At 39.3% G+C, this 18,462-nt stretch overlaps 1 protein-coding gene across 1 annotated transcript in view; it reads right to left on the minus strand.

Annotated features, from left to right (window-relative positions):
* Nucleotides 1-6,531: 6,531 nt before the first annotated feature.
* cep89 (centrosomal protein 89) overlaps nucleotides 6,532-18,462 on the minus strand; it is a 62,629-nt gene continuing 50,698 nt past the window's right edge. Inside the window, exon 18 of the mRNA XM_073464858.1 lies at nucleotides 6,532-7,010. Within this exon, the coding sequence (XP_073320959.1) occupies nucleotides 6,833-7,010 (178 nt within the window). The 3' untranslated portion in view covers nucleotides 6,532-6,832. The remainder of the gene's footprint in view (nucleotides 7,011-18,462) is intronic.

The following is an 18,462-nucleotide window of genomic DNA, read 5'->3' on the forward strand; positions in this document are numbered from 1 at the left end:
AAAGTTAAGCGTTCTCTTTTGAATGTTAATTATCAGTGGGTATCTGCCTAATTCTGCTCTACATGCATTTGTTGGTGTGTTTCTGTGTACGTGTAAAATGTGTCTGCAGAATTCTGCATGTAAAGACTCTGTTGGATGTTTGTCCCAACGGGTATAGCTCTGATGACTGAGTGGACTCAATTTCACTACTGTACAGGAAGAAGGAAAATTATAAGTTGGCTTGGCTTAAGTTGCAAAGATGACAAAAAACAAAAGCTTGGACATCCACAGCAAAAAGGAAAAACAAATAGATATATACAGTATGTATCACACAAATGTCTCTCTTGTTACCATCCTCAGACTGACACTGGAAAGCCTTGGTGGCCAGAGACATATACATGTTAAGCCCCTCCCTCTTCCCCACTTCCCCACCTTTAATAAATCCACACTATTTCATTGAAAAAGCAACATAACCTCTGACCTAGTTAAATATGATATCTTCCTCTATCAGCACACCTTCTCAGCCATTATAGAAGATGTGACTCAGCATCGGCTCTGTTTCAGACCCTGATGCTGTGGAGTAGAACAACATTTTAGGATTATGGCACTTTAGCAAAACCTCCCTGCAAGATGAGTGCGAATAAACTAATCTGAATAAACTAAACAGTGAAGTAGTGTGTCATTTTTTTACCAAAATGTTGTGACTGTGGAATGATTATTATTGTGGTGTGTGCACTCCACCATTGGCAAGGGAAACTGTATATGTGTGTGTGTCTGTGTGTCTCTGTTTGTGTCTCTGTGTTTCTCTGTCTATGTCTGTCTCTCTGTCTGTGTCTCTGTGTCTCTCTGTCTCTGTCTGTGTCTGTCTCTCTGTTTGTGTCTGTCTCTCTGTCTGTGTCTGTCTGTGTCTCTCTGTCTTTGTCTCTGTCTCTGTCTGTGTCTCTCTGTTTGTGTCTGTCTGTGGCTCTATGTCTGTGTCTCTCTCTCTGTAGCCCTTTTCACATAGGGACTCCGCATTATCTCCGCAGTGGAGGCTCGCCAATTCTCTGCATTTGTTTGTTCAAACGGAACCAAGCAGCTCCAACGTAAAGCCACGCCAGTGTGTCAATTCACACAGCAAGCCGGCACTGCGGATCCAAAAGAGATGTGACGGTACACATCATGATGATGACGTCTGTGTGTTTTTTTCAACGTGTTTCCCCCGATGTCCCCCTGTTAATCTAAACATGTACCCGCTGACTGTTAAGTGCTCCCCCGATGTGCTTCTGTTCCTTCTCCTTCCCCTCTGACTTAGTGGGCACAGTCTCAGCCCGATGGTTTAGGGTTCTGATGACCCCCAGCTTGTGCTCCAGTGGGTGATGAGTCAAGCCCTAGCAACCCACATGAAGGCTGGTTGGGTCAATGACTCTGAAACTCCCACACAGAGTTTTAAATCCTGCAACTCCCCTCCAGTTAGTTAGAACTGAAGAAGCCTCTTGGATGAGAGGTGAAACGTCATCAAGAAACTGAAACAAGTCCAGTTGCCTACAATACAGTACTTAGAATTACTTAGTAAATAAAGTCCAATGTATCCCCAAATTGTTTTTCTGTGATCTTACTTAGAAATGTTTCACACATGAACTGAATACATGTTGTTTATAGCTTGCTGGTATAATAGCTAGTAGAGTGTATGATATTCTACAAACAGAAAAGATTTTAGAATTTAACATTAAAAGTTTGGACTATATCAATTGAAACTGCTTTTTCCAACATTCAATCTGTTAGATTACATAAAAAGTTAGCTAGCTACCTTGACACAAACTTGGCATACTGCCATGTCAAGGATTCATGGTTAACCCATTCTTGAACAAATTATGTTTTCTTTCCTGAGGTCATTAAAATGTTACCAATGACATTTCTGTTTTTGGCTTTGAAGAGATGGCTGACTGAATGAAGCTGTAACTATGAAGTCTGCAGGTGTGGTCAAACATATGCAGGATTGACAGACTGGGATTGTATGACCATCACCTATAAAGGGGAAATTTGCAAATTTAAAGTTCACCAAAGATGAATGCCACCCAAAGTTAAGATGCAAATTTGTTCACATGCTTCTTTAATTTTGTGCATGTGACCATACCCTTATGATTACTTACACTGAGAGTAGGTACTTACACTTTTGGTGTAAGTTATGTATCCATTTTTATTTTGTAACAGCTTGCTGCAGTTGCAACCCAGATTGAGAGACCAAAGAGAAACATATGGGAGATTTATGCAGTGACCGATGAATGAATTCTCATGCATCATGGGACCAGAATCCAGAGTCTTTGGAGCTGTCATGCATGCCAGACAGGTAAGACATTACACACTGACACCGAGTTAAAACGCTTCAGTCCTTTGAAATAGAGCATATATTGTGTTAATTAACATGTATTGTTCTGTCACGTTAAGGGAGATTGACTGAGTTTCCAATTCAGCTGCTTAAACGCCCAATATGTAATTTCGCAGATTTTAACAGATCTAGATGTAAATACCTGGAGATGGAAGCTGACATACTGATCTCTTGTCTCATATTTATCTTTTGGTGTCAAACCCAAATGTTTTCAGTTTACAGCCAAAATAAAGGAATTGGCCTTGCTGTTTGAATAGTTTTGGATGGGACTGTAACTAACTGAATGAGAACATCTGAGTTACTTAGTGATACTGTGATTACTTTTACTCCACTACAATATTACTCTAATATGCTAATTAAAGACTGTTAATTAAAGTGTGTTGTTAATGCCATTAACAGTATACATACAGTGTCTTCCAAGGTGACAGCAGAAAAACATCACTGAATGTTTTTTATCTAGTCACACTTTCACCAAAAGATGTCTGAATCCAAGGTTTCCATATGTGGCTCAGTGCTCCTCATGAGTGTTTCTGCTGAGCAAACCCAGTGTGTAGGGTACACGCATAGCTGGACTAATATGCCATGCCAGTAACTCATCAAGTTACAATAATTCAAATTGCCATTTCTTTGGGCTGCTCAGAGAGTTGACCACTGTTTGTAGAGATAATTCCCAGGGGCTTTCCTGTAGAGTTTGCTCCAGATGGTGTCATAAGCGTAGTTACACATTTGTGGGAGGCAATCATTATTTAACTGACTTAAGCTACTGACCAACTACCTTTGTTAGGTGGCTATATAAACAATTTTATTATTATGACTGTGTTGTGTGTTACATGTAGACTACAATAACAGAAAGATAGTAGTAGCCTACCAAGGTTGCCATAAAACCAAAACACATAAAATTAGTTTTTTAAAAGTGAAATATCAATTTGTTTAGGCCTATATTTCACTGTTAGGCTTTTAAACCATTTAGTGGTCGTACACATGAAATTGAAAACTGAAATATGGATACTCACTCACAAATCACTGCCCTTCCTGCCTCCCCGTCAACTCCGCGCCTAGGGATGCTCTCCATCTCCTGGATGCATGCTGGAGCTGTAGATTTGAGGAGCTTTTTGTTATCATTCAACAGGTTTCTCGAGGTGGCCAGTTATGGTGTTTTAGCCTCAGTGTGATGATGTGTGGTGGTAGGTTTAAGGACCCATTATGGGTCACCAGATTTGGAGCAATGGAGATTTATTTGACAAGGCAAACAGGAATTTGTGTGAGCAGGTCTGGGTAACTCAGCTGGGGGTGAGGCGCAGGAGTAACACAGTGGCACTGGCAGAATGTAGGCAGAGGGGTGAGGCACAGAAGTCCACTGGTGAGTTGTTGCTGCGGATAGGCGGCAGGGGAAATCCAGGAGCACTGGAGGACATACGCTTCAGGTGGGAGTCAAGGAAAGTGGGGTGCACTGGTAGTGAAGCAGGTAGCTTAAAGTGAACGGCAGTGGGGTTGATCATTTTGTCCACCTCAAATGGGCCAACAAAACGGGGAGCCAGTTTGTGGGACTCTACCTGGAGTGGTAGATATCGGGAGGAGAGCCAGACCTTTTGTCCCGGGTGCTATTGCGGGGCTGGTGTACGGTGATGGTAATACAGCGGAGGGCAGCCTCGAGGTCTTGGTTGGTTTACTCAGTCTGTCCATTGGATTGTTGGTAACCAGAAAAGAGGCTGGAGGTGGCTCCCAGCTCCTTGCAAAAAGCTTGCCACACTCGTGATGTGAACTGGGGTCCTCGATCCGAAACAATATCAACAGGAATGCAGTGGCTCCTGAAGACATGTTGAATCAGGAGTTCAGCGGTCTCAAAAGCTTAAGGGAGCTTTGCCAGACTTTGCTGACCTCTCCTCCTCTGTTCTCTCGTCTCTCCCCTGAGCCCTTCCCTCTCTTTCCCAGTGAAGCTGTCACCATTGCTCTTCTTTCTACTGGGTCCTCCTCTCTGCCCCCTCACCTCCAGTCCTAGCTCCTGTTCCTTTTTGAATTTTTTTGGGAGAAAAGTGTGAATGTAATGTAAAGTTGAGTCTAGCACAGATGGCTGCCTGCTCACATGAATGGTACACAAATGCTATATTCTTACAGTCCTTGGTGACATAAATTCATATTGGACCTAATGGCTAAAAATGCAGATTACAATTTGCAATTGTAACTGGCAGGACAAGTCTTTTAGAGGGAGAGCATGTCACATGACCTGCAGTTTCTGACTGTAGCCACTATGCCACATTCACAGCACTGTGTTATTTTAACAAGAAAGAGCCCAGCAGAGGTTTTTACGGGGCAGTAGGCTGACATTATTGACACAAACAACAAAACTGGGTATTTGCTGTAATTGTATTTCAAGTACAGCAAATACCCAGTTTTTGTTTGTCACGATTCAAAGTCTACCCTGCACAAACAAAAACACACTAACAGGCCTTTCATAGATTCAATAATACGGCTTTAACATGAATGGTCTACCAACAACTTTGTTTTTGTACTGCTGTTGGCTTCACAGACTAAGTTTGTCTCATAAGAGCCAGTGACAGCAGGTTCCAGTTACATTGTTCTTTGTAAAAACATAGAAATGTTTGTGTGCTCTCTGGCTGGGTCAACCATTGTTGATTAATGCCAAAACTCTCTCAATTCTGTTCATTTTAAGGATATGTAACCATCACATTTATTGGATTAACTGCCTATGTATGGAGGACAGACACATAGTATTCAGTATGTTACTTTTGTCACTGTTTGTTAAAGTGCACGTGTGTATGTGTTGCTTGCTGACGACACCACTAATTTGGCTGTTCAATTGCTGGCAAGTTGCACGTTCCATCATGACACCAGGTATTAGGAGTATCCCTCATCTCTTAACAGCTATCATACATGTCTGAGCCACATTACCACCGTCGTGCTAGTCTGTGTTCGTCAGCAGGGATTTGTGGTACGTCTCTAATACAAGACAGCTCTTTGCCTTGTGTTTCCAGTCTAATTCAGCAGGGTGTGGTTGTATCAAACAGGTGACAATTCGGTGTCTCACTCACAGAAAAACCTGGTAGATGTCACCACCCGTTGTTGGTGGGTGGTTAGTGTTATGTCTGTATTTGACAGGGTGTGCTCCAAACAATAGAATCCTAATGGTGGGAAAACATTTATTGTGACAGACTATCCCACTGAAGAACACTTTCTGAGTCAGAGATAAAGAAGACGAATGACGCCCATGACTGATGAAAATCTGCTTTATAATTTACACCAAGCCAAATAGTCACGACTGTACTGAGTCTAAAGTAGATTTAATTATAAGTAAAAACCAATGAATACATTCAGCTGAAACAGCCATGATCCAAAGTGTAATCTGAAAAAGGTAATAACAATATGAAAACAGTCAGGCATCTATAAATACATGTAAATATCTTTGTGTATAAACACTTATTTTACCTTAACACTTGTCTTACTCTGCTGTTCTAAATGTATTATTTTCAAAACAAAAAGCTCATCATGAAAATCATCATTGGTATCTCTTGAACATACAGTCAGTCATCTACAAGCTTTATACAGTAAAGTATGTGAATGACATATCTTAAGTTATTCTTGACCCCAGGATACACAGACACAGACACACAGGTTTGCACAGCTATCCTTATAAGGACTTCACATTGACTTTCATTCATACGTACAGCCAAACCCTAAACTTAACCAGGACCTCACAAACCAGTCTGGTCTTTGGTCCTCATGAGGACTGCTGGTTGTGACATGGTCAGTGTTTATGTCAGAAAGGTCCCCAATAGGTATCAAATACTTACGTGCATATGCACACACACACACACACACACACACACACACACACACACACACACACACACACACACACACTCACACAGATTAAGTGGACCTGTAGTGTCTTCATGTCTGCCTGTTGCTACCGTGTCAATGATAACACCATTACCATATGTGTCCAGCAGATGGCGACATTGGCTACCTTCTTTAGGCCACAATAGCCTTAATCCAGCTAAATGATGCAACTTTCTTCACTATTGGGTATTCATGTTATCTGTTAAACTTGGCATGGTCAATAAAACCCTGAGACTAAATTAGAAAGACAAATATGTGTTTAAAAATGATAAAAAATCTTTATTTATTAAATGGAAGTCTTTCTGACCACCCAGACTGATGTCAGGTATATTTGGCCACACTGTCAAGAAAACCTTAAATTGAATGTTCCCAGAATACTATTACCTCCCTTACACTGTAGATGCTGACCTCCACCAGAAAGACATTTTAACAATGTGGTTAGATGAAGTTGTGAGTTTGTTAAAGAGGATGGTGCAAGTTTACAATTTTATCTGTGAAATAAGGTCAGTCTGGCAGATGCCTGTGCCTTGGCATGTTCAGGACTGTAACTAATGTACAATTATCTAACCTGTCTCTCTTGCCATTATGAGTGAACACTCATACATGTGGGTTATGATACCAACAGTTTTAACAATAGAAATCCAGCCCATGCTTATGCTTCTCGTCCAAGGAGTTGTATTGGTGTTCTGAGTCAGGCAAACCATGGAGGTCTGTAGTGAGCTTTGAGTCCAACAGAGTCTCCTTCATTTGCTGGTTCTCCCTGGTTGCTGCCTGCCACACTACCTCCAACTCTTCCTCTATTTCCCTGAAGGAGCAAAGAGAGGAGAGCACAAGGAAGGAAGTCAATAAAGTATGGAAATTAACATACACAATACAGTTCAGAAAATCTGACAAACAATAAAAGAAAGAGTGAAGATGATGATAATGTGTAGCCTGATGAACTTTGCAGAATTGAAAATGAAATTGAATTCATTTCAGAATTTAAATGATTAGTAAAGACATGACAAGCAGAAGAATAAAATAATAAAGAAAGTGAGCAGACTGAGGCAGTGCTAATACATTCGAGGTAAGTGTGTGTAGTGGTGAGGGAAGGTGATTTGAGGTTCAACAACAGGTGACATGCAGCAATGCTGTGGTCATGAAGCTCATTCATACGTCACTGTGGCTACAGTAAGTGACCAGGCTGACCACAGCAAGGTTTATCTCTATCATACAGTGTTTTTCTTGAGACATCTTCAGCGCTCACTAATGGCTGATTCATTTTCAGTGAGCCACGTCTTTGCACCAGTGTCACAGCGTCTGCTGATGCCTACGGTGCAGCTGCCAACACCATCATGACTGCAGCAGACAGCAGTGACATCCTGAGAACACACAGCTCCATTTCAAATTTCAATCTGCACTGTGCAGAATGAGAGTAGCTCAGGAATGGTTCTTCCTCCTCCTCCTTAGCCGAAAACACTGCGCTGCTGGGAATACAACTGCATGCATCATCTCCTTTCCCAATTATTCCTCAAGTAGTGCCTGAAGCATTGTATGTTGTAATTGAAATAGAGAAAAGCAGCAATGTGACAGAGCAGAATTATGACTGTTGTTGGTTTGGTTGAATTTTATAGTGGTGGGACTCCAAAATGGAGGCAGTAAAATGGAAGAAATGGGAGTATGAGTGAGATTGGAAGAGTGTTTTAAAAATGCATCACTCTCTTAAAATACCTTCAGAAAGGTCAGCCCAAACATATGCCATCATTGTTATATAAAAGTTAGAGGATCTAAATATAAGAAATACCTGGGTAAAACTCCATCATAACCAGCATTCATAAATGGTAAATTTATAGTTAATTAAACTTTGGTTAATAGTTATTTCAATTTTAATAAACAATGAAATGCTTTATAAAACATTCACTATGCATGACCACCCAAATACTGTTTAAAGATGAGCTACACAATATTTAACCAATTTTCAAAGAACTACAAAAATCAGTTGCAACTTTACAATTAAAACAACATTATGTAGAATTGGCATTTTGTGGGATTTGGTGCCTCACAGTTTCTGAGTGAGATACCACTGTTGTAAATACAAATCTCAGGTCCATAACAACTTGTCAGATGTAATGTAGGTGCTAACTACACACAAAACTCACAATGTCGTAACAATGTTATGTCCTGAAAACTTGTAGCTTGAAGTAAACATGTATGTAACGCTGTGATCCTACCATCTCACTGAAGTTACATAGTGCAGAAACACATGGTAGGACTTGGACAATCATAAGGAGTCCTGCTACATCTATTTCAGAAAAAGGAATGTTGATGATGATTTGAAGAGTCTCACAGTGCTCTCAAAGCAGTCCATTGTTGTTAACAGTAAAACAACTATTAACTAAAGTTCAATTAACAATACATTTACCATTTATTAATGATGGCTATTAGAGTATTACCAATACCTCGCTATAAGGCGACACACAATCTTCAGCCTCCAGAATGATCAGTTAAATCTTAATGAAGGGAGGACTGTTGTATTGGAGCACATTCGTTTTAGCCAGATGTACCTAATAAACTGGCAACTTGGTGCAGTTTCATTGTTGTTAATGAGAAGAGATGCTTTAAAGTAACAACTTTGTGATGCTACAACCCAGTTATTTATTGTACATTTATTCTCTGATGTAGGTTAAAATGTAAGTAATAAGGTTGAACCAGACTGAATACTATTCACTCTTTATATTTATTGTCGAAAATAATCTTAGTGAGTGATTACGTACGTTTTAATCTGATTTTTTGTTAAAAATGGGCAAGTGCATTCCAGTTTATGAAAAACACTAGGTAATTACATGTATAGCCTGTGCATGGTCCATAACATCCAACACCACTGGATCTGCAAATATTCTTAAATAGTGGCCATAAGCATTAAAATATTGTAAGTATCAAGTATGTTTGGATATATATATGCAAGCTAATTCGCTGCAGTCACATCAGCAAGTGTTTCACATTCTGCTCCTCACAACATGAAGTATAGATCAGCTCAGCTACATTAACCAGTTACTGGCCAAACAGATAAATACAGATCGGCCATATTTGTTAAGCACTATTAATCTCCTGATATGCCTGCATTACAACGTGTTATTTATCAGTTTATCCATGCGTGAACAGTTGTCATGTGAGGTGCATTCTTCATGTCAGCAGTAAGGCGTCAGTCAACTGGGGGACGATTACACAAATAGTAGGAGAAGATGATCGGTGTGATGAAATTCAAAATTCCCTCTGAAGCATGCATAATAAGGTCAAGGTGGGATTGGGAAGAGAAAACTGAAATTAATAAGTAAAATATGAATATCAGAAGACCGTGCCCCGAAAGACTAAGGATGATTGACTATCTTCTTGAGGCTGTCCTATAGTGCATCTCAGTGACAAACGCAGACAATCTACACACAAGCTACGCCCAGAAGATGGAGGAAGATAGTGTTTTCATCTCCACCTGTTTATCTGTTTGTGGTTGTCAAGATATCTTTATCAACCATTTGCAACCAGATTTAGCTTTGGTTTAACATTTTAGTGAATTAGATTTTGCTGACAATCTTGAGTTTTCACCAACAGCACATTAGTCTTTATTTTAAACTACATCAGAGTTTCTAACATGCACTGTGTTCAAACTTGGTAAACAAAACATTAAACTGTGGCCAGAATGCCACCTTCTCCACTTAGAGTTTATAAATAAAACATTAGGCTTTTGAACATCAATGTGCTGGATGGTTTTAAATCCCACTGGCCACAACACTTGCCTTCATGTCAGTAAGGAGCTAGCTAAAGCACAACAGCACTTTTTCATCAAATGAACTCAGCAGGAACAATGCAGGAAAAAGTGGAGTGTTTCTAAATAAAGCAGCAATCATTGGACTCTGCTAGAGTGCTATACTGCATTCTGATCATATGGGAATAACTGTCAGAGAGGCATGATCGCTCAGGGCTCGGACTGTGTTCACACATTCAAACTCAACTGATGCCATAAAAATGCCAGTTTCCTGGCTTTTTCTCCCAGATGAGCTTTTTAACGGTCAGAGGGATGACACTATTTTAAGCCTAATTATCTCTCATTGAGCAGCTCAATTCTCTCCACCACCAATTGTTGTATTGTTGCTCAGATTAGTAACACTTTGTAGTTATGCAGTATAATATGTAGGAACTCTACATTAAAATGTCTAAAAACGACTAGACCTTTGTTATACTGTATATCTTGTTGAGTTGTGTACTTACGTTATCCTCAATGTTTCCAACATTGTTCAAACCCAGAGAAATCCACACATTTACTCAAAAGACCAGCGAGTTTCATGTGGTTGGCGAACAAGACTAAACTTAATGGGAATAAAACTTTAGCTCATCTGTGAACATTTGTGCCTGAGTCACATCAGATTTTCACCAGCAGTGGTGGTTGTTAAATGGTGTACACATCAAAGGTGAAACGAGTTTGATGACATGAACATTTGTGCTTATTTGTGTAACTCATGCAGTGTTTATCTGCCCCAAACAGCCAGTTTACTTTAATGTACACTTGCCGTAAGCTAACATTAGCGAGCACACCGAGGGTGTGTGTGTCTCTGTAGTTAAATTCAGACAACTCTCACTAAATTCAGCACTAGACTCTGGTTCTCTCTCTTCTTTTCCCCTCTCCTCTCTGTAATGTTATATTCATGAAGTAAAGTACATTTCCCCTCCAGCTCCAGACAACAGTCAACATTACAGTACGTAAACACCAAAAAACAGAGGTCAGATCCGTAGATTGCTGCTGCGGTCAGGTTGATAAATAGGATTGAAGATAAATCCACTTTTTAATCCCAAAAGTTAAAAAGCAATCCCATCCGACTTTTTTATGGTATAGAATACAATGATGAGTGGAATAACAGTCACCAGTAGTGTTGCTTTCGTCAATGAAAATTATGACTAAATATCGTCGTCAACGAACCTTTATTACGTGACGGAAACGAGACGAGACGCAACTTAAATGGTGGTCATGTGACGAAAACTATAATCAAATATATAATGCATGCAATATTGTTGACAAATAAAAACGGGACTAAATGTGGTTTACAAAATAAAAACTCTGCTAAAATATCTCTTCATTTTCGTTGACCAAAACGAGACGAGACGAAATGTTATAACATTATTTCGTCTCGCTATTATTATTATTTTGCAATATTTCTGTTTCCTGAGTCTCAATTCAGGGGCTGCATCAGGTCGCACTGCGCAGACGCAGGCGACGTCGCTTCCTCAATCCCCACTCGCGCGGCATCATTTAGAAGATGCAGCTGCGGTGGGTTAATGTTAACGACAACTCAAGACACAGTTAAGTCTGAGACAAAGAATTCAGTACTATCTGTTATTTGTTCTTTTCTGTCAACGAATTCCCATCTCATTATATCTCCCTAAGGTCCAAACCATTTGTAGTGTTATATCTTGTAATAGTTTTTATGATGCAAAATCTGACTTCAGTTTACAAGCAATACAAGTCAGACACACACATTTTATTTGCACTTTTTTATTATGTTATTGTAGCTCGAGCATTCAAGCACCTTGTTTCTCTTTAAGTTAAACTTGAATGTAATGTCAATTTTTTCTGGCATTGTCATTTGAAGCTATTTTATTCATTTATTTTATTTAAATGTATGTGTGTGTAGCTACTTCTTACATGTTTGGTAGGTAAAATAAATATGTTGCAAATTCAAATCAGAGCGTCTTCCGTGTCTGGAATTGAATGTATTCTTGAGTCTATAAGGTAACAATAATATAATAATAAGATAACCTTGTTTGACTTGTGAAATGGGGCTCTTGAGAATATCATGAATTTGGTTTTGTTTGCATTGAGGACTAATTTCAGGTTAAAAAAGAGAATCTTGCAGTTTTCTGGAGAATTGTAATGGCTTTATGTGCAGTTTTAGCACATAAATATACAAGAATATACACAGAGTTTTATACATTTGGCCCCAGGCTAACTCTTGGTTAAACCCTTCCAAAAAGCAGCTTAGTCATAACAGAAATAAATGCTTGTTTGTGAGCTTAAAAAAGTTCTGGTTTAATTGAGACCCTGTGAGACAGCTGTCATGCACTTATTTTGTGCATTACTTTTACATACAATGGGATTAATATTTTGTCTTCCCCTTCACAGCCACAACACATCATCCATACGTCAGAGTTCGAGCTTTTGCCACCAGTTTGGATAAGACTGTGTTGATGCATTCAGACTGGTCAGACTGACCAGAGCGACTTCAACAAAAAGTCATCATGTACAGTACATGCGTGTTGGGTGAATCAACTAGCAGAGGCATAATGATAATAGAAAAATAATAACAGCTCCAGGGAGACAGCATGCAATTACCTGTGTGTGCTGTAATCGTTATAATGGCTGACAGACTGAAGCTCTTCTGTCATGTTCACACGTCAGCAACTGAAGCAATCAGCAGCTCTGTCTGGACACAGTTAGCTGCTTATTATAGCAGAGGGAACATCAGCATCACTGTATCACACAAATGTTATACATGTGCGTTTAAACTGAATAGGATAGGAAGAAAGCTACAGACTAAGAGGATGAGGAAGACAATGAACACACTGTACCTCAACCTTCTGGCAAAAAGCTTGAAGAGGGTAAAGTTGGGTGTGAGGTTCACTTTGGCACAGTGGGTTAGGGTAGTACAATACTGTATATGATTACTATTGTATTCATCTTAATTCAGCTATGGATCTTGGAGGAGACATTCGTAGTTAGTCAACAATATATCCTAATGTCTCTGATGATCCACTGATTTTTTTTCTACCGCCACAATGAGGTCAAGGATTTGTGGCTTGGAGTGAAACGTCTGAATGATCATCAGATGGTTTGCAATACAATTTGGTGATGACATTCATGTCCCCATCATGATGAATTGTAATAATTTCAGTGATCCTTGAACTTATTTCTAATGTCATCACTGGGTCAAAATTTGTCCAATACTTTGGTTTCTCACCAAATACCTGCAAAACTAATGTCATCCCAATCAGCCTCAGCTGCATTTTGTGAAACTAAAGTATTCGATATGTAATCGATACATTATCTTTATCATGGTATGAGACTATGTATCAGATGAGATTTTGGATATTGTAATATGGTATTTTATGGTGATAAGTGTCTTTTCTTCGTTATAAAGGCTTCCTTACAGTAGAGACTGTTCTACTTGATGTAATACTTGCCTTACCCACTTAGTCACTATATCAAGATTACTGATGATTATCTATCAAAAATCTCATTGTGTCAATATTTTCTGAAAGTACCAATAGTCATCCCTACAACAATGTTGCAATATCGAGGTAAAAAATATTGTGATATTTGATTTTGTTGTCCAACATTTATAAAGTGCTCTTGAGGAGATTTCAAAATATGAAGATGTATATTGTGTATTGTAATATAGCCTTAAAGTATATTTTTATTAATTTGAGGCCATATTGCCGAGTTCTACCGCAACATAATACCTACTGCATCACTAGTTAGCCACATGATGAAAAAGACTATTGTAAAATCTTAAGAACGCTTGTTCAAGCAGGTTGTTTTCTCACCTATTCAGATGTTTTTGTTTCCTAAATTCAACAAAACCATACCCTCAGAGCTGGCAGGTCAGGAAAGTTTTGTATGAATAGTTTATAATTGTCAAAGGGAAATCACCCATTTTGTTGTTTAGGTATGGGGACTTATTTCCATAAAACTGACAAAACTGACCGTTGATGGGGTTTAAAACACGGTTTGTCAACTAATTTTCAGTTCATTAAACCTTTTGAGACCAACAAGTTTATCTTGAACACTGAATATTATGTGGGGAAAAATGAGAAAAATGCTCTACATCTTATTAAAGTAAAGATGAATTCATTGCTACTTTAAGCAATGAACTAAAAAACAAAACAACCGTGTCCCCTGTCGCCCTTGAGTTAATACCCTCACAAACTCCACTGTCTGCTAATTACCTCCAACCCAAACAGCATGCACACATGCGTTACCCGTGGCAACCACACTCATCAGTGCCTCCAGTCTGTAGCTGCTCAGACAGAATACAAAGATTGATCTTGCAGCTGTAAGGATGGAAAATTGTCTGTTTGTGTATGTGTTTTGTGGGGACCTATAGAGGAAGGCTCAGCAGTGACTCAGGCACATCTCCATTACAATTATAGCTTCAGTAAGCTGCAGCCATCTCAAGATATGGTCTGTCACTCTGCAACAGAACTACTCCCTCCTCGCCATCCTCGCCCTGTCAGCACAGAGACTAACGTTATTCAGTGTTATTCTGAGCAGCAGGGTGTATAAGGCAAGTCTAGCTGTGACACAGCCACAGGGAGCAACACCGGCACTGGCAATCAGTCCTTAATTATCACTTCAAGAAAGTCTTTGTCCCTCTGTTCCATAAATGAAGTGAAGTGGGTCATTTTAGTACAAATACTCAGGAGCCAGGTCCAGCCCTCAGGATGTTTTCTTATACCTTTGTTTCCTCTATTATTTACTGATAGCCTATACCTTAGGCCATAACAAGTTGATGATAATGAGCAACTCGAGCTGTTCAGAGTCAGGTGGCCCAGAAGCCTTTTTTGGAGAGACATTTCTGGTGAAATGATGCAAATGCCAATATTTAAGTACTACAATTAAAATAATAGTCAGACAAGTATGAAATCTGGCAGGGAGTATCATAAAACAAAGGGGGGCAATTGGCAAATTAGAATTCCCGGGCTTGCTGTCATTTCATTTTAAAATATCACCCACAACATCGCCAAATTGACAACTGGCTGCTTGACAAATTCTTTTAAAAATGATTATATTCCAGCACTTCATGATGAATAACGTTGCCACACTTTTAGATAGAAAATTTCCAAAGTTCATATACTTCAATTTGAGCCCGAGACGACCTTTCTATCTTGAAAATTATATTTGCTGTGGCTGAAATCCTTTACTAATATAATCATTTCTAACTGATATACTAATTTCAGTACAAATACAAATGGAAAATGTAATAGTCCAAGATCCAGACAGATACTGCTGCGGCTGAGTAATAAGTTAGGTGTGCAGCAATGTGTGTAACATTTGCACATCACTGGCTTTTCTAAATTGAATCCCGCTATTCTTAGATGGGTCCCACAGCAAGTTTTAAATTTGACGCTGAGCATGCTTTGGGAAATTCTTTTTTTGTTTTAAATAGATTATAGTAAATATTTATTTATTTTTATTATCATTATGTTATTTCTCCTTCACTTTACCAGAAGAGTCCCACTGAGAGACAATATATCTTCCATCAGGGAGTCCTGGTCAAGAAAAAATAAATAAATAAAAGGACATTTAACACCACAAAAACATTCCAAAACACAACAAACAGACATAAATCATACAGGGATCAGGGGCCAAAAAGAATCATGGCAAATAATGACACCTGTTTATATTTGGCTTCTGTTTTATGAAAAAAGCATTAAGTTATTGAATACCATTGCACGCTAAATTATATTGAGCAATAAACACTGGTTTATTTCAGTAGATTAAAAAAATGGAATCTTAGTGCTAAATGCAGCTCTACAAATAGATTGTGGATTATCCACTGCATGTGAGCTGAGTGCTGCAACTAGCAAAGTACTTCAACTGTGCGACAATGCCAGACTTCAGCCTCTACTTGCTTTAGTTCAGAACAGAGCAATTGGTACATAGAACACAGTGGCAACTTTTACAAAGGTCCCCACCCATCACCGTGAATTTAAAGCTTCATTTTTGTATTTTTTTAAAAGACTCTTACTACTGAGTCATTAGACAGAAGTCTGTGTTATAAAAGGGGCCACTACATGACCCTCAGAGGAAATACAGCACCTGTGCCTTTCATCCAACCTGTGATAACAGCTATCAACAAACAAGTAACACAAGAGGAATAGAGAATGAGCCATGATCCTCTGAGCTCTGCTGGATGCAGCAGACTCAGAACAACTCCTAAACCTGATGGGAAACCAAGGGATAATTAAGTACTGACTAAAATGTGTTGATCTGCATTCATGAGCTGAAGCATTAATTATGCATGAGGTTCCAAGGGTGTACCCCATTAACATAAAATAATGTCAGCAATTTACCACTGCATAGTTTCCAGTGTGTGAATACAGGAGAGAGTAACACTGCAGCAACTACAAGCTCCAACACACTACCACGATTTAGTGGATTTAGGTCAGTTTTAGTTTTTTACAACTGAATCAATGTTTCACCTAGCTGAAACTACTAAGGCTGGATTCAGACCAAATCAGTTGATGTGTCGAAAACGCAGATCTTCCCATTGATTTTAAAAAGAGCAGTCAGTTATGGCTGCAGCGGTGCTGGCCGCAGGGGCTTCCAAAAAAAAAAAAAACGCAGCCGGCTGCGGTGAAAAAGTTGAAACAGACCCAAGTTACGGAGAAACACAGCTGAACCTCATGTTGCGGTGGCCAATTACATAAGCTGGCAATCAGACTATAAATATATACTAATAATAAATAAATAGTTTACATCTATTACAAAAATCCATAACAATTTTACAGATCTATTCTTAACTCACCATAACTCTATTCTCAAATATCTCTCAGTACATTCTTAAGCTGTTTCATCAATTTCAATGAATTATAATGCATCTGCCATAAGATACTGAACTCATTCAACCCCACAAAAATCTAAAAGTGCTGCAAATGGATTATATAATCAACATCTCAGTCAGCAAGCTGCTGAAAGAAATGAAATTAGAACTATTTGTCAGAATGCAAGTACACTCAAAACTTCAGCTGTCTTTGTAAAAATCACCATTTACTAGTATGTAGCAGAACTTTTAATGTTTTCGTGTGGCTGGGTATGGGGAAGAGACGACTGTATTTAGAGGGGAAAGAGTGATCTGAAGGCTCAATCCCCTCCTGAGCTCCTGGAAGTCTCAGGCAGTGCTGCTTCTCTGGAGGATACGCAGAACTCAGCAGGCAGGCAGCAATCACAACCTATCAGCAACCCTGCTGCTGTAGCACAGGCTGAATACAAAGCAGTGGATCAGAGAGAAAAGAAAATGAGGCAGACATAGATTTTTCCTTTGTGTGGAGTTGAGAAGTTTGACTTCAGCTGAGTGGATTGCTACTTGGCTGAACTCCTAATGTACTAGCTGGGAGCAGGGGAAGCTGGTTTTCTCAAAACTACAAGTGGGACAAGAAGTCACCACTAACTACTACAATGATAATTTCACAGTTTTACTGTGGCTGGTAAAGTAGCCTACTCTCGCGGCTATCATCTGGAGGTTAGACAGGGCTTCACCCACATGTATTCTGATGACTAATAGAGTCAAGAGTAGGGTACATGCTTGGTAAAGCTGCTCTGGTGGTGAATGCAGTTTCACAAAGCCAGCAGTGCAGCGGTTTGTAGTGTCATGAAGCCATGAGGTTAGTGGTGTGAGTGATGAGTGTGGGAGTGTGTGTTATTTGTCATTAAGATGCCCTTAGGGCAGAGCAGGACAGGATCTTCTAACAATCTGATTAGCTAGCTTTCATTTGATAGCAGCAGGCAGCAAGCCCAGAGGCCGAGCTAAAAACGGATGGACTAACAAGGGAATAAAGGGGAAGTGCTACATTGTTTCAGGCGCAACAAAGTACCAGTCGGCTTCTTCAAGGCTGTCACACTGTAGCAGGAAGATATCTTAAAATAATCTCTTTCTCAAAATCAGACACAACTTAAACATTTGACGACATGACATTGTCCTTGCATACTGTCTGAAAGTATTTTGGTAGATACAGTACTTCCCTCACATGGCCTGTATCAACATCAATATCTACTGATATACTATCTAAAAAAAATCATTAATATATATGCAAGAAATATACACTGTATACATATATACATAGATACAATATATACAGTATACTTATTTTATATCTGGTACTATCCCATTTACCCAAACCAATTATTTTCCACCACCATATGTTGTTTTTCCCAGCATTAGGCTTTTCTCTGTAATTCTGAAACAAAATGCTTCAGGCACTATTTATGCAGATCTTGCTGAAAAGCAGATGCAGTTGTTCCACCCAAAGCAATCTAGCGTTGGTAAATGAGAATTCACAGTGAGGATTAGAGGACTGATAGAAAAGGGTGGTCCTGAGGGGGTTAACTGATTTAGTGTGAAGAGAGAAATTTAGTAAAAAGCGGTGGGATCTGCTGTGTCCACTGGTTTAAGGGGATGTTGGCACTGATCTCCTGAACCCAGCAATGACAGTGGAAATGTGCAATATACGAA

This window comes from Pagrus major, chromosome 4 (assembly GCF_040436345.1).
Source record: "Pagrus major chromosome 4, Pma_NU_1.0".
Lineage (NCBI taxonomy): Eukaryota > Metazoa > Chordata > Actinopteri > Spariformes > Sparidae > Pagrus > Pagrus major.